At 42.5% G+C, this 22,578-nt stretch overlaps 1 protein-coding gene across 1 annotated transcript in view; it reads right to left on the bottom strand.

Moving 5' to 3' along the window:
* mia2 (MIA SH3 domain ER export factor 2) overlaps positions 1–22,578 on the bottom strand; it is a 65,357-nt gene that overhangs the window by 24,333 nt on the left and 18,446 nt on the right. Inside the window, exons 4-12 of the mRNA XM_078562744.1 lie at positions 18,444–18,587; positions 18,274–18,295; positions 18,089–18,177; positions 17,727–17,804; positions 4,583–4,693; positions 4,359–4,430; positions 4,169–4,273; positions 2,574–2,696; positions 2,424–2,490 (exon numbers count right to left, since the gene is read on the bottom strand). Of these exons, the coding sequence (XP_078418870.1) occupies positions 2,424–2,490; positions 2,574–2,696; positions 4,169–4,273; positions 4,359–4,430; positions 4,583–4,693; positions 17,727–17,804; positions 18,089–18,177; positions 18,274–18,295; positions 18,444–18,587 (811 nt within the window). The remainder of the gene's footprint in view (positions 1–2,423; positions 2,491–2,573; positions 2,697–4,168; positions 4,274–4,358; positions 4,431–4,582; positions 4,694–17,726; positions 17,805–18,088; positions 18,178–18,273; positions 18,296–18,443; positions 18,588–22,578) is intronic.

The raw sequence follows: 22,578 nt of genomic DNA, 5'->3' as shown, positions 1-22,578 counted from the left end.
AGCAGAAAACATTTTAAAAATTTAATATGTTTGACAAAAATACATTCTACTGAACAACAAAATCTCTTGAGAAAGATACATCTGTAGCTTACTAAGGGGGTTAAGGATAGTATTAGGTTAAAAGAAAAAGCTATAATAGTACAAAGAATAGTAGTAAGCCTGAGGATTGGAAGTGTTTTAGAAATCAGCAAAGGGCCACCAAAATGTTGATAAAAAGGGGAAAAATAAGATTATGAAAGTAAACTAGCCAGATATATAAAACAGATTATAAGAGCTTTTACAAGTATATAAAAAAGAGAATAGTTGAAGTGAACATTGGTCACTTAGAAGCAGAGACAGAAATTATCATCGGGAATGAGGAAGTAGAAGACACATTGAACAAATATTTTATGTCTGTCTTCATAGCAGAAGACACTAATTACATATCAGAAATAGAGGGTAACCTAGGAGTTAATAAGAGTGAGGAAATTAAGGTAAATAATACCAGTAGAAAAAATACTGGAGAAAATCAAGGGACTAAAAGAATCCCAGGATCTGATGGCCTACATCCTAGGGTTCTAAAAGAGATAGCTGCAGAGATAGTGGATGTGCTGGCTATGATTTTCAAAAATTTCCTGGATCCTGAAATGGCCCGAGCAGATTGAAAGTTAGCAAGTGTATTCAAGGAAGGAGGGAGAGAGAAAACAGGGAACTACAGGCCTGTAACTTTGTCATCAGTAATTGGGAAAGGCTGGGATCTGTTAAAAAGTTAGCATGCAGATACAGCAAGCAATTAAGAAAGCAAATGGCATATTGGTCTTTATTGCAAAGGGACTCGAGTACAAGACGAAATAAGTCTTGCTGCAATTGTACAGGGCTTTGGTGAAATCACACCTGTGTGCCATTTTGGTCTCCATAATTTAAGGGAGGGTATGCTTGCATTGGAGACAGTACAGCGAAGGTTCACTATGTTGGATACTGGTTTGAAAGGGTTGTTCTACGATGAAAGGCCGATTAAATTCAGCATATATTTTCTGGAGTTTAGAAGAATGAGAGGCAATGTCATTGAAACATTGAAGATTATGAAGGGGTTTGACAGGGTAGATACTGAGACACTGTTTCCCCTGGCTGGGGAGTCTATGACAATGGTGTGACAGTTGGAGGATAAGGGGTCAATCATTGTCCAAATGCAGCAGGACCTGGACAATATCCAGGCTTGGGCTGACAAGTGGCAAGTAACATTTGTGCCACACAAGTGCCAGGAGATGATCATCTTCTACAAGAGAGAATCTAACCATCGCCCCTTGACATTCAACAGCATTACCATTGCTGAATCCCCCACTATCAACATCCTGGGGGTTGCCATTGACCAGATACTGAACCAGACTTGCCATATAAACACTATGGCTACAAGAGCAGGTCAGAGGCTAGGAATCCTGGGGTAAGTAACTAACCTCTTGACTCCCCAAAGCCTGTCCACCAGCTACAAAGCACAAGTCAAGAGTGTAATGGAATACTCTCCACTTGCCTGGATAGGTGCAGCTCCAACAACACTCAAGGAGCTTGACACCATCCAGGACAAAGCAGCCCACTTGATTGGCACCCCTTCCACAAACATTCATTCCCTCCACCACCGACGCACATTAGCAACAGTGTGTACCATCTACAAGATGCACTGCAGGAATTCGCCAAGGCTCCTTCGACAGCACCTTTCAAACCCATGACCACTACCATCTGGAAGGACAAAGGCAGCAGACGCATATGAACATCACCATCTACAAGTTCCCCTCCAAGGCACTCACCATCCTGACTTGGAAATATATTGCCGTTCCTTCACTGTCATTGGGTCAAAATCCTGGAACTCCCTCCCTAACAGCACTGAGTCCACCTACAGCACATGGTCTGCAGCGGTTCAAGACGACAGCTCACCACTACCTTCTCAAGGGAAATCAGGGATGGTCAATAAATGCTGGCCTAGCCAGCAACACCCACATCTCATGAATGAACTTTTAAAAACGAGGAGAAATTTCTTCACCGAAAGGGTTGTGAATCTTTGGAACTCTCTACTGAAGGCGGTGGATGTGCCATCATTGAATATATCTAAGGCTGCAATAGACAAATTTTTGGTCTCTCAGGGAATAAGTGGTCGGAAAGTAGAGTTGAAGTCCAAGATTAGCCATGATCTTATTGAATGGTGGAGCAGGCTCAATGGGTCATATGGTCTTCTTCTGCTCTTATTTTTTATGTTATGTTCTCTCCCCAGACTATCGCTGAATCCAGCAGAATACACATTAACAACCAGATTGAACATTCAGATGAGTTCTGATTGAAGAGATTATGTTCAAAAACAAGATTAAGATATTTGTCTTAATATTAACTCCCTGATTCAATATCTGAGTGCTCCCCATTTTCAGTTTTAACATCCATTTTGTCCTCACTATTACCTTCGGCAGGATGGTCCTCTTCAGCTGGATTCCACAATTTCATTTTTAGAAGGCAGCTTGTCAGAGTCTGTGAGTACAGAAATATTCAAAATGGACATTTTTGAGTAAAAGCCTGCACTATTATTTTATTTCACAGGAACACAACCTTACCTTAACCTCATTTTCTTTACTTGCAAGAACACTCCGCGTATCTTTCTGAGACTTCTCACATAATTTAATTTGTTCATTAAGATCACTGTATCGCTCCTCCCATCCTTCTGATTCTTGCAATAGCTACAGAACACAATTAGGAGAATGGGTTGTAAGACACCCTCTACATACTGGGCATTATCAATACATTCAAAATATTTTATCACATCAAGAATCCTTATCTCAGTTTTAAGGAATAGAATTATCCATGTAGTTATAAAACACAGCATAAGGTTAGAGCAGCATCTTGCTCCACCTGTCCAGCACATCTCTCAACAGATAAAAGCAAAAAACTGCAGATGCTGGAAATCCAAAACAAAAACAAAAATACCTGGAAAAACTCAGCAGGTCTGACAGCATCTGCGGAGAGGAATACAGTTAACGTTTCGAGTCCGTTTGACTCTTCAACAGAACTAAGGAAAAATAGAAAAGAGGTGAAATATAAGCTGGTTTAAGGGCGGGGGGGGGGTGGAACAGGTAGAGCTGGATAGAGGGCCAGTGATAGGTGGAGATTGCCAAAAGATGTCATAGACAAAAGGACAAAGAGGTATTGACGGAGGTGATATTAGCCAAGAAATGTGCTAATGGTGACATTAAGGGTAGAAAGTAGGCCAAGCAAGGTACAGATAGCCCTAGTGGGGCTGGGGTGGGGGGAAGTGATCGAAATAGGCTAAAAGGTAGAGATAAAACAATGGATGGAAATACATTTAAAAATAATGGAAATAGGTGAGAAAAGAAAAATATATATAAATTATTGGAAAAAGGGGGATTGGAAAGGGGGTGGGGATGGAGGAGAGAGTTCATGATCTAAAGCTGTTGAACTCAATATTCAGTCCGGAAGGCTGTAAAGTGCCTAGTCGGAAGATGAGGTGCTATTCCTCATCTCTCAACAGCTCTTTCTGAGATTAGCTGAGGAAGCACAAAGCATCGTGGGTAAAAAAAGACCGGTGGCAAAATGGGACTAAAAGATCAAAAAAATATACAGTAGCATACCGTGGTTAAAGAATGCTGCAAAGAAAATGTGGTAATTTTGGCCATTCAAAGATACAATTCAGTGAACTGGTAGACGACAGATTAGTAACCACAATTGCATGAACCAAATTCCCAATCTTAATCAGGACATTTAGCAAGAATTGTAGATTGGAAAATAGGCACTGCCTCATAGAAAGAGGGGAAAAATTGGTAGCAATGTGAACCTCAACATCTTCTAGCTGCTAGATGCTGCACAATATGGAGAGCGGCTTGGAAAAGATTTCACTGGTTACCATTTTGCATGGAAAGCAGTTTATGGTGCAAGATGACCTAGAAAAGAAACCTGAAAATAAAATGCCATAAACATGGGAAAAAAAATTATATGAACAAAAAGATATCAAACAAATAAAAATAAATTGTATTTTAATTATCCTTAAACTCATCTTCAGTTGACTGCCATTACATTATCATTTGCTATAGCTCATTGCCACTCTGTACAATATGTCAGCAAGCATCTTTCAGGGAATAAAGATCAAAGAGGTGATAGGTAGGTGGTGATATGAAATGTTTGACAGAAATATTACCTGTTCTTTGCTTTGTTTAATGTGATAATTTTCCTCTTGTGCAGTTTGGAATGATTCCTGATGTCTTGAATCATTATTCGGAATTCCTTTTAATTCATTTTTAGCCTTAAGATACAAAGAGACATTGAGTTGTTTTCTGCCACACTAAACACATCAGCAGCGTTATTTAATCACATTTTGCAACCCTTACCTCTTCTACTTGGACTTTAAGATTCAGTGCTTCATTTTCCAGGGCAATTAAATTTGCTTGGATTTCTGTAATCTGCAAGGAGTAAACTGCAATTAAATCCACACAGGATCTATACCTCTTATTATTCTTCACACATTTGACAACACCTTTTATATAGGTGTAAGCTAAACATAATTATTAATAGTGGATTAAAATAAAAGTGGAAATGTACAGTTATTACATACCAGATTGCTGTTTTGTGATCTTATTTGTTTTTCTTCCTCTAGATCCTGTGTACACTGATCAATGGTTTGTCTAAGATTGCTATTTGATTTATCCAACTTGGCATATGTGTCCTAAAAAAAAGTTTTAGAAATGGAATTGGTCTTAAATACAATTTCACTTGTACAAACAAAACCCAACACAATAAAAAAAAACTTGGTCTCAAAATTTGTCACCGTCTGAAAACAAGAATAAAGACCTTTCAACTGGAATTAGAAACAATAAAAAAATGTTAATCAGTTCAGTATCTACCGTTCCTTTTAGTGCAGCAATCAGATCACAATCTTCCTCTTTCCTTAACAAAAACAAAGACATGGGCTGCAGAAGTTCAAGAAGGCAGCTCACCACCGCCTTCTCAAGGGCAACTAGGGATGGACAATAAATGCTGGCCCAGCCAGCAACGCCCACATCCCGTGAATGAATAAAAAAAAACATCCAGTGTACAAAGCTGAGCCTCTTCTAAACAGTACCAGTGGTAGGAGAATCATTTTTAAAAATTAGGCAAGTGATTATTTTAAAATCTCCAGATTAGAAATCTACAAAACATGATGTTGGTATTCCTAATCAAATATTTTATGTCGCAAACTAATCACTGCCAACTCACTTTACATCTTTCTCTGATAACTGATGATACGGGCTGAAATATATAATCCCAAAGAGAATCAGTTGGCAACAAATGGCTGAATAATGAAATGAAAACAAAGGAAAAACCTCAATTTTAAAAAATGTCAGGAGGGTGTGAGAATCCTAAATATTTAAAATAATCTATTAGGTATACTTCAAATTATGAACTATTCAGAATGTTTAGTTTAGATTATCATGGTGGCTGGCAGGGCATAAGCAATGTTGTGTAAACCCTTACATTATGCTGAAAGGAAGAGGAACGGTATCACTGATGAGAAAAATCTGACATGGGTGATAGTTGCTAGAAGGCATTACTTGGAAGGGTGCATAAGAGTGTCTACCATGAATGGTTCAGCGGGGCTGATCTTGGGTGAACTGATTACTCAAATGTAAGGTGGATAATTACACACAAATCTTTCTCCTTTTCATTATGTAACTCTTTCTCACTTCTACCTGTATATTTGCTTGCATTTATCCACATTCCTTTAAAATATTATCAATTGCCCTTTCACTGGTCAACTGACCATGGCATTATCAGCAGATCTATATATGTGTTCTGTCAGTTTTGAACATCAACCTTTTTCTTCCTCATCAGTTAAGTCATTTCTAATTAGTAAATAAAGTAGAAAATGACTAATCATATTTTCTAAAACCTTGGCAGTACTTAATGGAGGCAGGAGTCTCGCCTACTGCTGGCGAGAGCCCTGCAATGCCTCCTTTCGGGGAAGCCATATTAACTGCACAACTGGGCAGCAGCAGATCAAGGACCCTGGGCAGAAATCACACGCCCCGCACCCAATAGCTGCCAGCCAATCAGAACCCGGCAGTAATCATTGTAGGCAGCACCACCGGAAGAGTTGTGGTAAATGCTGGCAATGCATCTAGGATCAGCCAGAGTCCCAGGCCACAGGTGGGTGATGGTGGGATTGCGGGGGGGGGGGGGGGGGGGGGGTGGTCACAGGGGGAGAGGGTCCGCAGCAAGGGCAGGGGAGTGGCTCCCCTACCCAGCCTATGCAAGGGAAGGCATTTAACAATCATGTTGCTTCAAATGTTGCAAGTTCGCAGATGAGTGAATTATCTCATGTGCCTAAATGCTGGGAAGATGGCCTGCACAAATCTGTAATTGCATTTGCAGAACACTGATGCAGATGTATCTGGGCCTTCACAAACTTAAGATTGCTTTAAGGAACTTAAGGACACAATATCAGAAGTAGGCCATACAGCCCCTCGCGGCTGCCTGATCATTCAACAGGATCATGACTGATCTTGAACCTCAACTCCACTTTCCTACCTGATTCCCATATTCCTTGATTTACTTAAGAGTCTAAAAATCTATTGATTTCAGCCTTGAATTTACAGAATGATTGAGCATCCACATCCCTCTGCGGTAAAGAGTTCCAAAGGTTCATCAAAACAGTCAGTGAAAAAAATTCTCCTTTCAGTCGTAAATAGCTAACCCCTTATTCTGAAATTAGGCTTCCTAGTTCTAGACCCTCCAGCCAGGAGAAACAGTCTCTCCACATGTACCCTGTCAAGCCCTCTCAGAATCTTATATGTTTTGATAAGGTTACCTCTCATGCTACTAAACTCCAGGGAGTATAGGCTCATTCTACTCAATCTCTTCTCATTGGTTCCTGGGATGTGGGTTAACCTATCTAGTGAACTTTGCTCCACAAACTCTAAGACAAGTATATTCTTCCTTAGGTACAAAGATCAAACTGCACACAGTATTTCAGGTGTGGTCTCACCAAAGCCCTGGATAATTGCAGCAAGACTTCCTCACACTTGTACTCCAACTCCTTTGCAATAAAGGCCAATGCACCATTTGCCCTCCTAATTGCTTGCTGTATCTGCACATTAACCTTCTGTGTTTCATGACAAAGACATGGAAATCCCTCTGAGCAGCGACTTCAATAGCTTCGCACCATTTAAAAAACATTATTTTTCTAATCTTCCCACCAAAGTAAATAATCTCACATTTCCCTACTATATACACCTTCTTACCCACTCAGTTAATAGGTGGAATTTTAATGGAACTGACCCACTCACAGCAGGAGTCCAGCAGTAGCTCGGGAATCCGACTGTTGCAGCAGTGGGCTTTGCCATGGCTGTTTAACTCTAAGCTTCCCGACCAGGGTGAGGACATGGTGACAACTTACAATGGTCAATGGAAAGATTTCTAGTTAAATGAAGCTTGGCAGGGATCAAAATAACTGCATGCTGTAGGCCTCAGCAATCACTGGAATAAAAGCAAGATGTGAAAAGCTACCCCTGTTTCTCTAACTCTATCCTTGAGGTCCTGGAGGAACGGGCCAGCCTCTCAAACCAAGCAGATGTGGAAGGAAGTGGCTGAGGAAGTGAATGGTCCATTGATCCTGGATTCAGTGCTGCAAGAGCTCCAATGACCTCATGAGGCAGGAAAGGTGAGTGGCATAATGCCTTCAGGTATCAATCCCCAACCTCTGACTTCTCCAGCGTTCTTCTGTACAACAATTCTCAGACCAAAACACTATGCAGCACCACTCACTCCAGGCACCTCCTCATAGCTCCATTTGAACAGCCAACCCTCACACTCACCTTCATCTTAGTTCCATCCCACACCCATCATTCACAGTCACCCTCCAAAAATGTTGTTATTCCATCCTCTCTACAAAGTCCATTTCTCACACTCATAATCAATGTTCCCTCTAATTTCCCTATGTTGTGCACGGTCCATTTGTAGCACTACGCCGTTTCTTTAAGATTGCTGTGTACCTGCGCATACTCACAATTTCGCCTGTTTTTCCACCACATGGCATATTCCCAATTGCTGTACGGCTTCGTACCTGCGTAACTTAGAGGAAACGCTGTTCATAATTTTCTGCTTTCTTTCCTTGCAAAAGAAAGTGCACAACTCCAGAGAGAGGCAGGGAACCGCTTGTAGGGGTGGCCCTCCAGTGAGAGCCATCCTGACCACTGTGGAAGAGGCAGCCTTGGAGATTGGCAGGGTGGCAGGGTGTGCATGACCATTGACAATGGAGGGTCAAGACTGGGGAGTCTCCCAGATATCTAGTGGCAAAATTAGATATCATATTGCCACCTGGCACCTAACAATTACTAACGTTCATTTGCTGTCACCATTAGCTGAAATGTGAACATCTGCACAATGGGGACATTTTACCTTTTCCTGTCAGTTCTAATTCATGTCTGGCTTCTTCCACAGGCCCATCAAGCATGATATAGAAGCTGGAGCAGGTGGTGATTCAGGAGTACACAGAGGAAGGTGCACACTCTGGGGAATCACTCCCTCCACCAGCTCAGATACACACACCTCAGTGGTGTATCTAAAGGAGATAGCAAGGTTGTCACATGGTGAGGCACACATCACAAGGGAACAAAAGGTGTACTGGAGTTAGGGTAAGCAGTGGAGAGGCCCTGGAGGCCACAGGAGACTCCAAGCTTTGCTAAGCTGGATGCAGATTCTGCACCTTGTGGGGGGTCATCAATGAAAAGACTATCCTGGAGCAGCAGCAGTTAACGTGCAAGTTTCTGTCAGCATTTCCAAAGATACTACACACCCTTGGAGAGAGAGGTTGGAGGAGTCTGTCTCTAGCCTGAGTGTAATGATGTCTCAAGTATTTGTGATCATGTTCACCACCATGGAAAGACTGGCCACCTGCATGAAGCATTAGAGGAAGGAAGTTCATGCTGACCCTCACCAACTGGCTAAACACTCAGACTACCAGTTTAAACAGGATTAAACAGAAATCCTTGCCATGGCCGTTCAGCACCCCACTGAAATGCGACAAAGCGTTCTCTAGTTCTAGGCTAGTATGGAAGTGTGGGTTGGCCATGAGGGGCAAAATGAAGAAAGGGGATACGAGAATGGGGACTCTTCTCAAAACACTAACACATCTCATCCCTTGTCCCTCTGTCCTTCAGTCAAGGCTCCACATGCTGCTCTTGCTCTGATGGCCAAGTTTGGCCCTAAACAGTTAGGGCAGTCTTTGGAGTGGCAAACCCAGAGGTTGTCCACTACAAGCACCTTGGCTGAAAGGAGGGGATTGAGCAGTCTGCCTCTAGCTCTGATGAAGACACAGGGGTAGCATTACTTGTATTTTCTTTTCTGATTATTGCAAAATGTTTTAGTGGCACAAGGAGATTCACTTGGGTGATTATAAAAATGTCAGTGTGTTAAAATATTGCACATTGTAAACGAATCATGCACTTTATTTCAAGTTTCCATTGCCTGTGCATCTCCATTGTTGCATCCTGTCTTCCAAATGGGTATTAGGTTTTAGGAGTATGGTAATACCAGAGTGTATTGTGAATGAAATGAAGAGATTTGAGACTGTGGGAATGATTTATGCTGGTGGGATGGGGCACTGGGTTTAGTATTGTCGTGCCATAAGGCTTCACAAACACAGCTTATCTGAACTATGCCTGATGAGTCTGTCATGGGCTTCACTGAAAGCTAGATGAGCAGCTGCAGGCACCCTGACCACATCAGACTCCTCCGCCTCCTGCTCATCCTCCTCCTCCAAGGATACAGTGCAATCTTCACCTTCCCCCTCTTGCAGCTCCAGTCCTTTCTGCAGAGTGGTGTTTTGTAAGGTGCAACAGGCCACTATCCTTCTGGGGATAATTACTGGTACAAACTGAAGGACACCCCCAGATTTATCCAGGCTCCTGAATTGTATCAGCCAGCTCTTTCAAGGCTAAGCCTCATCTCCATGGAGCCAATCATTGACTCTGCTCGAGGTGTGATGACCTGTGGAAGATGTGACTGCTGCAGCATAAAGGCATCATGGCAGCTTCCAGGATATCTTGCACAGACATGCACAAGAACCTTCCGGTGGTCACAAACAGGCTGAATAATGATAGAGTGGAAACCTTCCAATCAACAAACACTACTGAATGATCTGAGGGCACCTCAGCTGTCACATGCGTGCAGTCTATGACTTCCTGTACCTGTGGGAATCCAATTATCATAGCAAAGCGAGAGCCTTCTGTGTCTGACTGGCCTCATCAGCGTCAAAGTGGACGTTAAGTGCGAGCCGTAGCATTGTGTTATCAGTCACTAGGGAGATAGACCTATGAAATCCAGCAGATTTCTGAAAGAAGCCAGAAGTGAAGAAATTCAGGGCTGTGGTGACCTTGAAGCTCTTTGGCAATGCATGTCCACTTGGCCCTGTTGGAAGGAGATCTTGTTCCAAAAGACTGCTGGTATCAGGAATGGCTTACCATGAAAGCCTGAGCCTCCTGAGGCATTGTTGTTCCATGTCAAGAAGCTGGTCCTCTGTCTACATACCCTTGGCTGGAGATACCACCTCCTTTGAGCTGGAGGGACACGTGGTTACAGAAAAGGCAGTCATCATTGTTGTTGTTCCTATTGCTGCTGATCCTCCTCTTGTTCTTCATCAGAGGTTCATGGCAGAGCTGCATAAGCCGCTCCCAATGCTGCAATGAAAACTGACAGCAGGGAAGTGCAGATTGGGGTGGACAAAGTTCAAGGTGAAATGACTTCCAAACAAATGGAGGTCACTTGTAAAGCAGTGAAAACATGCTCTCAGAACAAGTTCTGTCAGCATAAGCATAGACAGGGAAGTAGCTATGCAGTTTCACACTTTAAAAGCTTTCCAGCCTCTCAGCTTTATTGATCAATGACTTCCTGCTGTGCTCTTGCCCAGTTGTTCCTAGCGAGTTCCACACAGCTCAAGAAGCCTCTGTGCTGGCTGTTAAATCCAGAATTCTGGTTTAAAGGCATAATTAATTGAATATTTAAATGTCTGACCCAACAGTTCCATGGGGATTTCTGCTCTCCTCGGATAACACCTGGGATCACATCAGGTTACCAACATGCCAGCATCTGAGGATTTGAATCCACCCAAATCCAAACTGGCAAGCAGTTAAAATTTGGTTCCATGCATCTATATTACTTTGCTAAGTCCTTGTGGCCTCCTCCCACCTAGCTTTGTATCATCGGTTGATTTGGATTCATTACACTTGGTTCCTTCGTTTATCTGGGGGAATAAGTGAATGGCAAAGACATTGAACGTTAACTTTGCGTAGTTTTCACAATAGAAGACAAATGAAGAGAGGGTAACCAAGCAGTTAATAAGAATGAGGAACTTGAAGTAATTAATATCAGCAGAGAAAAAGTATTGGAGAAACTAAGAGACATAAAGCTCATAAATCCCAGGACGTATGGCCTACATTCTAGGGTTCTAAAGAGATAGCTGCAAAGATAGTGGATGCATTGGTTATGGTTTTTCAAAATTCCCTAGATTCTAGAACACTCCCAGTGGATTGGAAGTTAGCAAATGTAACTGGCTGAAATCTAATATTAAGGAGCTCTCAACAATGTACTTAATGTCATGCCCAGTGCAGCCATGAAGATATTACAAATTCTAAAGCTATTTTCTTCACAGATAATTTTAAACACCAAAAGCTGTTTAAGATGGCTGTAGCATATCATGCAACTTGGCTGTATTCAGCTCCAGACAGTCCTGAAACTCAAGCAAATAACCAATTAAAATAGGGACAATCAGAGCCACTTTGTTAAGGATGCACCATCAACAGAAAAGACTATAACAAACCAGCTGACTCATCTTTTTTGCTTCCCCATGGACAAAAGAGACCTCAAAACTCAATGGGTGTTAGACAAATATGAAATCTTTCATCAACCTTTCATTGTATTATGATGGCTCCTCATCCCAAACACAAAGGCTGGCTGTCTGAAACTCTCAGGGTGTGAAAAGCCACAACATGGGATGTTTACCAGTCTAAGACACCAACTTATTTGGAAAAGGACTAAGGGCTTGTAACAGGTCACATGGGTAAGGCAGCCATGTTTGTTACCTTCTTTTAAAATACAACAGCAAAAGCTTTTCTGAAATAGATACCATCAGAACCACCACCTGAAAGCCATCAAACCAGCTGCAAGACAACAATGCAGTCAACGTAATAAACAGCTATACCTTGAAAGTGGAAGAAGGACTCTCTCCCCAACCTGTTCCAACTTCAAGTTCATCTGAGAGCTGACCTTCTGGCAAATCAACTACAAGAAGTTTAGCTGATTACAGAGAATTCTCTCCTTTTACAAGAACTCCACTCCAGCTAAAGCATCAATTCATTTAAGAAATGTTATGATCCTTGGCCAGACCTCCAGGTTTTTGGTAAGATTCAGAGGGTCCAATAACATTTTGTTTAAAGTAGACAAAGTTTGAGATTCAAGACACTTGCTAATTGAATAAAGCCACAAGATTCCATTTGAACAAATGAAAATAAACTTTATTATACAAGGTCAGAATGATAAAACAATTTCAATATCTATCTTACACTCTAACATTCAGGGTTAATTTGAAGTATATGTGAATTAATAGGCAAACTATGGTCAAACACACCACACTAGGCAATAAATGGCAGATGCGACCAAGACAAGGTCCACGGATTTCTCAACAACCCAACCAGCTGTCAGTAACACTGAGAGTCAACTAATCTGACTGAAACTGTCTCTTTCACAAGGGATTCCAGTCTTCACCTTCGAAGATCTAAACTTGGAATTCTCTGCGAAAGTCATTCACCTCGCAGGTTTTCAATCTCAGGTTTCAGGATTCTGTTCTCCTGGATTCCCGAGTATACACTTAAGCACCAACTCGCAAGCACAATTTCAGCTCTTTGGCTGTGCCAAGCAGAACACTACTGCTCCAAAGGGGTACCTCTTCCCTAATGGCCCGCATCACAGTCACCAACCTTTGGCTGTCTTCTTGAATCTTCACAGCTTCTTCTCAGCCGTCTTTGATTACCAGGGCTTCCCTTGGGTCCTCTTCACTTGAAGTCTGTGACCCGGAGCCCTTTTCCTATTTTGATCCTTTTTTCCCTGCTTCTCTCTCTTTAAATGAAGTTGGGCCCCTTCCTGTCCCTGTCCCCTATCTGTGACTCTTCTTTTGGGGCCTTTCCCAGTCCAGTCTCTCTTTGGAGCTGCTCCCTGTCCCTGCCGGGGGCTCTTCCTCTCACTGGCGCTCCGCTCCCAGTCATCTGACCCAGGTTTTAGTGCCAGTTTTCTTTTATGCATAGGCGTGCAGATATTGAAGAAAGTAAAATTGCCAATCTGCGCATGTGCAACCTGCTCCTGGCCTGCGCATACGCAAAAGCTCCGAGGCTCATTGGGAGTTGAAGTTCCTGACTTCCGCTCTCAACATTAAGATAATTTTTGATTTTCATAACAGAAACCACAGGCTTACTACGAAAGAGATTGAAATAATTCCAGATTGCAATTGTATTCTTTTGATCCTTCATCTGTATCTAATCTTTGTGACTGTGATAGTGTGTGTGGGTTGTTGTGTTTTAAACCCCTGGGTCAAGTGTGTGACAATAAATAATCTTCCTTATATTAAAATTCACAAAAGCTTGCTGCTGAAATGAGGACAATTTAAATGGGGACAAATCACTCTAAGGGTAAGAAAATACATTGACCTCACATATAAAAATACTTTGATCATGGGCAATAAAACACAGAAATTCTGTCCGATACATTAGAAAATCATAGCATGATCAGACAGAGTCAACATGGATTTACAAAAAGGAAACTGACTAAATGTAGGGCCAGATTTTCACCATGGAGGCAGGATGCTTGAATCAGGAAATATCACAACTCAGCAGACCTGTCTCCATGGAATCAACCCCTTCACACATGATTTTCACTCTGGGTGGCAGGAGGCGTGACTGAGTCAGGCCTGCTGCCCTCTGGAGGCAGTTTAGAGGCAGCCTGGAGGCAGCCATGCGTGTGAACAAGTGCCAAGGCGGGCTGATTAGAAGGCCTGCCTTGGTTCTCTGAGACTTTGGCCCCAGTTTTATAAAAGGCTGTTCAGCTCTCTAGCCCTCACCCTCCCACTCATCCCCCATGCCACCTCCATGTCACCTCATACCCGCCAGGCCATTTCCATAGCCACTCAACCAATATCCTCTATGGGCGTACCTCAGAAGCCATGTGAAAATGAAAAGAAAATCAAACTTCTAACAATCTAAGAAAACTCTCACACATACGCGCTTGATACAGAGAGAAAAAGAATAATTCATGGAACCCATTCAAAGATTTTAAATCCCTTCAAGTGGTCAATCTGTTATAAAAACAAAGCTTTTATTTTTAACCACATGAAAAACAGCTAATCTTTTAATAGCCTCTTAAAATGGTCAATTAAATGTGAACTTATCTAAGCAGGGGGGCTAAGTGGTTATGGAGCAACCATAATGGATTCAACTGTAATAACAGCCCTTGAGAAATGTTAACACTGAAGTCTATTGAAATAGATGGTAATAATTTTTTCTATGGCCTGTCAATAAATGCACTCAAACAGGGTGTGTTTGTTTTCTTTACTATAACTGACATCTGCAGCCTAGTTTTTACATGCTTAAAGGTCTGGGGATTTAAATAACTTCAGATCATGACACTTAAAATAGACCTTATCTGCCCTTCAAGAATGTTTATTTTTCCTCCATCAATTTGTGACTCCCACACTGCAGGTTAAGGCACTTGGAAGAGCCAAAATGGAATAAATTTGAACTAATTTTAAATAGCCCTGCTGAGTTCGGTTTTCCCACTTCTAAGATTCATGCTGCGCCACTTCCTTCTGCTGGCAAAAATGGGATCGGCCGGAAATGGGGTGGGACTTCCATATCTGGGTTCTGCCCACCATTTTTAAAGATCTCCGGAGTTGGCCCGACTCCACGAAAATCTAGCCCATAGAGATTTTTGAGTATGTAATTAGTAGGTTTTATAAAGGAGAGCCAATAGACATAGTGTACTTAGATTTCCAAAAGGCATTCGATAAGTTTCCACACAAAGGATGATTAGGTAAGGACTCACAGAGTTGGGGTAATATATTGGCAAGGATCGAGAATTGGTTAACAGACAGGAAGCAGAGAATAGGGAAAAATGGAGCATTATTACTTTGGCAGGTGGCAACTAGTGGAATGCCACAAAGATCAGTGCTGGTCTCAATTATTTACAATGTATATAAATGACTTAGACAAAGGGGTCGAGAGTAATTTATTTTTAACTTATTCTTTCACAGGGCGTGGGTGTCGTTGGTTAGGCCAGCATTTATTCCCAATCCCTAATTGGCCTTGTGAAGGTGGTGGTGAGCCGCCTTCTTGAACCGCTACAGGCCATGTGGTGTAGGTACATCCACAGTGCTGTTAGGGAGTCTAGGATTTTGACCAAGCAACAGTGAAGGAACGGCGATATAGTTCCAAGTGAGAATGGTATGTGACTTGGAGGGGGGGCTTGCAGGTGGTCCTTCGAGGTGGTAGAGCTCACGGGTTTGGAAGGTGCTGTTGAAGGAGCCTTGGTGAGTTGTTGCTATGCATCTTGTAGATGGTATACACTGCTGCCACTGTGCGTTGGTAGTGGAGGGAATGAATGATGATTTCATGAGTATGACTATGTTAGGCTGTTGCTTGACTAGTCTGAGAGACAGCTCTCCCAATTTTGGCAGATGCCCCCAGATGTTAGTAAGGAGGATTTTGCAGGGTTGAAAGAGCTGGGTGTGCTGTTATCGTTTCCAGTGCCTACATCGATGCCAGGTGGTCCGTACAGTTTCATTCCTTATTGACTTTTCTGTAGCGCATTGATACAACTGAGTGGCTTACTAGGCCATTTCAAAGGGCATTTAAGAGTCAACCAAATTGCTGTGGGTCTGGAGTCACATGTAGGCCAGATCAGGTAAATATGGCATATTTCCTTCCCTAAACAACATTAGTGAATCAGATGGGTTTTTACAACAATGCTTTCATGGTCACCATTACGAAGACTAGATTTTAATTCCAGATTTGTTAATTGAATTTAAGTTCCACCAACTGACATGATGGGATTTGAACCCGTGTCTCCAGAGCATTAGCCTGGGCCCCTGGATTACTATTCCAGTGAAATTACCGCTACACCACCACCTCCCTGGTAATGTGAGAATATAAACCGGGAGGAGGGGAGAAAGAGGCTACAAAGCGATATAGACAGGCTAAATGGGTGGGCGACAAGTTGGAAGATGGTGCATAATGTGAGGAAGTGTGAAGTTATTCACTTTGGGAGTAAGAATTTAATAATGCAGAATATTTTTTGAAAGGTGCGAAACTTCTAAACGTTGACTCAGGTGTACTTGTGCAAGGAACACAGAAACTTAGCTATAATAAAAACAGAAAATGCTGGAAATACTTAGCAGGTCTGGCAACTGTGCAAAGAGAAACAGAGTTAACTTTTTAGGTCTATGACTTTCATCAGATTTCCAGCATCCACAGTATATTGCTTCTGCAGAAAGTTAACATGCGGTACTGCAAACAATTAGGTAGTCAAATAGCATGTTGCCCTTTATTGTAAGGGGATTGGGGTACAAGAATAAGGAAGTCTTGCTACAATTGTACAGGGCTTTGGTAAGATCACACCTGCAATACTGTGTGCAGTTTTGGTTTCCATTCCTAAGGAAGGGTATACTTGCATTGGAGGCAGTACTGTGATGATTCACTAGACTGGCTGCTGGGATGAGAGGGTTGTCCTGTGAGAACAGGCTGAGTAAATTGGGCCTATCTCACTGGAGTTTGAAAGAATGAGAAGAGATCTCATTGAAACATATAAAATTCTGAAGGACTTACACAGTGGACACTGAGAGATTGCTTCCCCTGACAGGAGAATCTAGGACACGGACACAGTTAAGTTGATCTTTTGAGGAGGAGGAGAAATTTCTTCATTCAAAAGGGTTGTGAATCTTTGGAATTGTCCACCCCAGGAGGTTGTGAATCTTTGGAATTGTCCACCCCAGGAGGTTGTGGATGCTCAATTGTTGAGCATATTTAAGGTTGAGACTTCAGTGTTTTTAACCTGTCTCGCATCCATTGTTAATTCCAGGTCAACCCTGGCTCTGCTTGACCCCCTCCCCCCCCCGCCCCCCTCCTCCCCACCCACCCACCCACACTACTCCTGCAGCTCTGCTCACCACCCCTCCCACCCACTTCTGCACTTCTGGTTCTACTCATCTGCTCCCCCATCCCTCCACGCCACCCCTGGCTCTGCTCAACCCAATGCCTATCACTGCTCAATCTCCCACACCCCGGTTCTCCACCTACCCTAAAATCTCTGGCTCCTTAGTCCCGCTGATGTTGGGGAAACTGTGAGCATGGGTTCCCATGGAACCATTTCTGGCAATCTGCAAGTTCCAGATTCGGATGCAAGCCAGTACCCTAGAACTTCAGGTTCTGATGCTTCCCTCAAAAGTGATGGACATTTCAGCATTCACTGCTATTGGGACCGGAAGATCTGGGCCATAAATCCTCCATTATTGTTCATGGAAACAGGAAGGAAAACAGAACAGATCCTCATGGAATTCCACTTGCCAGTAGATTTTTGGGTTACAGCTCTAAAGACTCCATTTGAAATTATCATCCCTCATAGTTAATCTTCTGACTATCTTAATCAAACATTTTTCTTGAAACCCTATTTCACAGTATTCTTACCTGGAGATGCAAAGTTCTTGTTTCTGTTGATTCTTTTAAGTCAGCAGCATTCTTTACAGAAGCTTCAAATTCTTTGTACTGAAAATATGTGGACAATTACATTAAATTATGGGCAAATAAATCATTTAGAAAAACATGAAAATAAATTAAGATCTATGTAAAAATTCTGAGAGCTCAAATCAGTTCTGGATACATTGTAGTAAATAATCAAATTAAAAAATGCCTTGGCACTCCAATTAGATGGAACATTAAAAGGAATGATATTCCATAGTGGAAACTTTTAACTGATTGGCACTTTATTAGTCATAAGAAGAATGACAATTCAGCACCTGGTAAGAAACAGCAGAAACAACAGCACATACCTTTTGTGTGCAATCATTAAGTCTTTCGAGAACTTTGCACTTCTCATCAAGCAGTTGAGAAACTGTTCCTGCTAGTTGCTTCTCTCTTCCTAAAAAGGAATTCAAAATATAATCTTAAAGGCGAACTGATTAGATTACAGCTGTAAACTGCCTGCATCAGAACACACAAATTTTAAGTGACTTACCCAAGTACCTTCTGCTTTTGATCTAAAAAGAAAGCAACATACTATCAGTTAACGTGTAGCCCAATGAAAGCATCACATGAAGCATCACCATCTCCAGGGCCTTCTGATGCATAGATTTTGTATATAACTCTTGCTAATGTGAAATACGTAACTGAAACAAACACACTTACTGCTTGGCAGGTCCTTTGTATAAACAGCAATGCGGTAACAACCCCCACCACAGCTGGAATCAGGAACAACTCAGTGTAAGTACCACGCAGGTTCAAAGTAGCTCCAGGATCTCCAGACAACATATCCATCACTTTCTGGTAGAACTGAGAAAAAAAAATGGTATCACTTAGAGTAGGGACAAGGTTGCTTGAAGCATCAGCAGCAGTAATATCCAGAGTATGGGTAATATAATCAACAGTAATGCAGAAGAACAGTCAAATTAAGTGTATTAACAAAAGTAACATAACAGGGTAATACCTAGAGCAGGGGTAAATACTATTCTATACAGGGGGAAATGTTCCCAACAGTATCAGTTGGTGTAATATTCCTATGAACAGTAATAACATAACTAGTGCTAGTGAACGTGCTGTTACCAACAGTACCAAAGAAGTTGATTTAACCAAAGGTGCCAGTGGAGGAAATAATCAGCCGGGGTAATATTACCAACAGTACCGGAGGGCTTGATATTATCGTGGCCAAGTTCTGTTGATAATGCTCTTGTTCGTTCTTTGTGGGGAAGGTAACCATGTTCATCATCTGGGTTGTTTGGTAGAGGTTTCAGTGGGTATGTAGGTCACTACTAGGGTCCATTTGTGCTTAGAAGGTTTTGGTGCAAATAGGACAGGATACTGGAGGCAATTGAGGTTTAGACGAATTGCTGGCTCAGGATTTCCTCTCCTGGCGTTTTCTCTCTGCCTCTGATGTTCACTTGCTTTCAAAGGAGGCTGCACTGTTTTTTATATGGTCGTGCCAGGTGCAGCGATCCTGGGTGAGCTTCTCCCAGGATTCAAAGTCAATTTCAAAACTCCTAAGTGATGCCTTCAGAGTGTCCCTGTAATGATTCCTTTGACCACCATGAGAGTGCATCCCAGACCTAAGCCAAGTAGACAAATCCCTAAGTCACCGAGGTTAGGAGACCCAACGGTTTCCCTCACCAGGTTTGGTCCACCTGCTGAAGTGGTTTACTGGGTGTCGCATGCTAGCAACTACTTGGACCCCCAGGTGAGAGCTGGGTGCAGGTGAAGACTAGTACAGGATGAGCCATTCCAAAGAGTGCAGCAAGCCAGCCTGTGGAAGGCACTACCCCTCTCTTACATCCCATGATAATACTACCAAGGGGTTAAAGGCAGGAACTAGCAAAAGGCAGGAAGTGGTGGTCCACAAAGTTTGGTCCTGGGACAAAATTGTTCACCATTTACATAAAAGATTTGTACTTGGGAATCATAAGTGCATTTTTAAAATTTGCAGATGACACCAAATTGGGGTGTAGGGTTATAACAGAGGAAGACTACAACAAAATTCAGCAAGATATTAATTAACCTGAAGAATGGGCATGAAAATGACAAATAATTTCAATACAGCCAAGTGTGCGGTGGTACATTTTGGTAGGAAGAATAGGGAGGCTACATATTTCTTGGAAAATCAATGTTGAAACATGGCAGAGGGATCTAGAGGTGGAGATAAACAAATCACTAAAAATAGTAATACAATGTAAAATGACAATTAAAAGAACAAAGCACTAGAGTTCATTTCCAGAAGGGTAGAACTGAAAGCCAGAGAAATTGTGTAAAATTTGCAAACAACTTTGGTTAACCAATACTTTGGAGTACTGTGAACAGTTCTGGTTGGTTTCGCACTATTAAAAGGCATCGGAGAAGGTGCAAATAAAGAATTACTAGGACGATACCAGAACTGAGAAGTTATACCTATCAGGAAAGATTGAACAGGTTGAGGCTCTTTTCTCCACATAAATATAGACTAAGGGATGACCTCAGAGGTCTTTAAGATCGTGAAAGGAATTGATCAGTTAGATGTAGTGAAGAAGTTTTCTTATGTGGGTTAGGCGAGGACTAGAGGGTCTTAAGTTTAAGATCTTTACTAATTAATCCAATAGTGGATACAGAAAAACCCTCTTTGCCCATAAAGTGGCTAGAGTATGGAACCTGCCACCACAAGGAGTAGCTGAGGGAAATGGCATAGATACATTTAAGGGGAAGCTAGATAAACACACAGGGAAGAAAAGAATAGGAGGATGTGCTGACAGGGTTAGATGAAGAAGAGGCGGCTTCTGAAAAATATAACCTCTCAGTTTTTTGTATTCATTCATGGATTGTGGGCATCGCTGGCTAGGCTAGCATTCATTGCCCATCCTATTCCACCCGCGGTACATCTTGTAGATGGTACACACTACTGCCACTGTGCCTCAAGAAAGTGAATGTTTAAGGATGGGATGCCAATCAAGCAGGCTGCTTTGTCCTGCTTAGTGTTGTTGGAGCTAAACTCATCCAGGCACGTAGAGAGTATTCCATCACACTCATGACTTGTGCTTTGTAGATGCTGGACATGCATTGTGGAGTCAGAAGGTTAGTTGCTCACCTCAGGATTCCTAGCCTCTGACCTGCTCTTGTAGCCATAGTATTTATATAGGACAAAGAACAAAGAAAAGTACAGCACAGGAACAGGCCCTTCGGCCCTCCAAGCCTGCACCGATCATATTGCCCGTCAACTAAAACATTTTGCACTTCCGAGGTCCGTATCCCTCTATTCCCATCCTATTCATGTATTTGTCAAGCTGCCTCTTAAACACCACTATCGTACCTGCTTCCACCACCTCTTCTGGCAGCAAATCCCAGACACTCACTACCCTCTGCGTTAAAAACTTGCCCCACACATCTCCTCTATAGTTTTCTCCTCTCACCTTAAATCTATGTCCCCATGTAATTGACTCTTCCACACTGGGAAAAAGCTTCTGACTATCTACTCTGTCCATGCCACTCATAATTTTGTAAACTTCTATCAAGTCGCCCCTCAATCTCCGTCGCTCTAGTGAGAACAATCTGAGTTTCTCCAACCTCTCCTAAAAGCTAATAACCTCCAGACCAGGCAGCATCCTGGTAAACTTCCTCTGCACCCTCTCCAATGCCTCCATATCCTTCTGGTAATGTGGCGACCAGAATTGCACACAACATTCCAAGTGTGGCCTAACCAAGGTTCTATACACCTGCAGCATGACTTCCCAGCTTTTATACTCAATACCCCTGCCAATGAAGGCAAGCATGCCATATGCCTTCCTGACTACCTTATCCACCTGCATTGCCACTTTCAGTGACCTGTGGACCTGTACACCCAGATCCCTCTGCCCGTCAATGCACTTAAGTGTTCTGCCATTTACTGTATAATTCTTGTCTGTATTAGACCTTCCAAAATGCATTACCTCGCATTTGTCTGGATTAAACTCCATCTGCCATTTCTCCGCCCAAGTCTCCAACCGATCTTTATCCCGTTGTATCCTTTGACAATCCTCTTCACTATCTGCAACTCCTCCAACCTTAGTGTTGTCTGCAAACTTACTAATTAGCCCAGTTACATTTCCCTCCAAATCATTTATGTATACTGGCTAGTTCAGTTCAGTTTCTGGTCATTGGTAACCCCCAGGATGTTGATAGTGGGGGATTCAGCGATGGTAATGCCATTGAATGTCAAGGGAAGATGGTTGGATTCTCTCCTGTTGGAGACAGTCATGCAGGGCACATGTATGGCATGAATGTTACTTGCCACTTGTCAGCCCAAACCTAGATATTGTCCAGGTCTTGCTGCATTTGGACATGGACTGCTTCAGTATCTGAGGAGCCATGAATGATGCTGACCATTGTGCAATCATCAGCGAACATCCCCATATCTGACCTTATGATGGAAGGAGGTCATTGATGAAGCAGCTGAAGATAGTTGGTCCAAGGACACTACCCTGAGGAGCTCACGCAATGATGACCTGGTACTGATTGACCTCCAACAACCACAACCATCTTCCTTTGTGCTAGGTATGACTCCAACCAGCGGAGAGTTTTCCCCCCGATTCCCATTGACTCCAATTTTGCTAGAGCTCCTTGATGCCACACTGGGTCAAATGCTGCCTTGTTGTCAAGGGCAGTCACTCTCACCTCACCTCTGGTGCTCAGCTCTTTTGTCCATGTTTGAACCAAGGCTGTAATGAGGTCAGGAGCTGAGTGGCCCTGGGGGAACCCAAACTGAGCGTCAGTGAGCAGGTTATTGCTAAGCAAGTGCTACTTGATAGCACTGTTGATGACCCCTTCCATC

Source organism: Cetorhinus maximus, chromosome 18, assembly GCF_964194155.1.
Source record: "Cetorhinus maximus chromosome 18, sCetMax3.hap1.1, whole genome shotgun sequence".
Lineage (NCBI taxonomy): Eukaryota > Metazoa > Chordata > Chondrichthyes > Lamniformes > Cetorhinidae > Cetorhinus > Cetorhinus maximus.
Note: the sequence above shows the minus strand (reverse complement) of the source record. Positions and strands in the feature narration are given on the sequence as shown.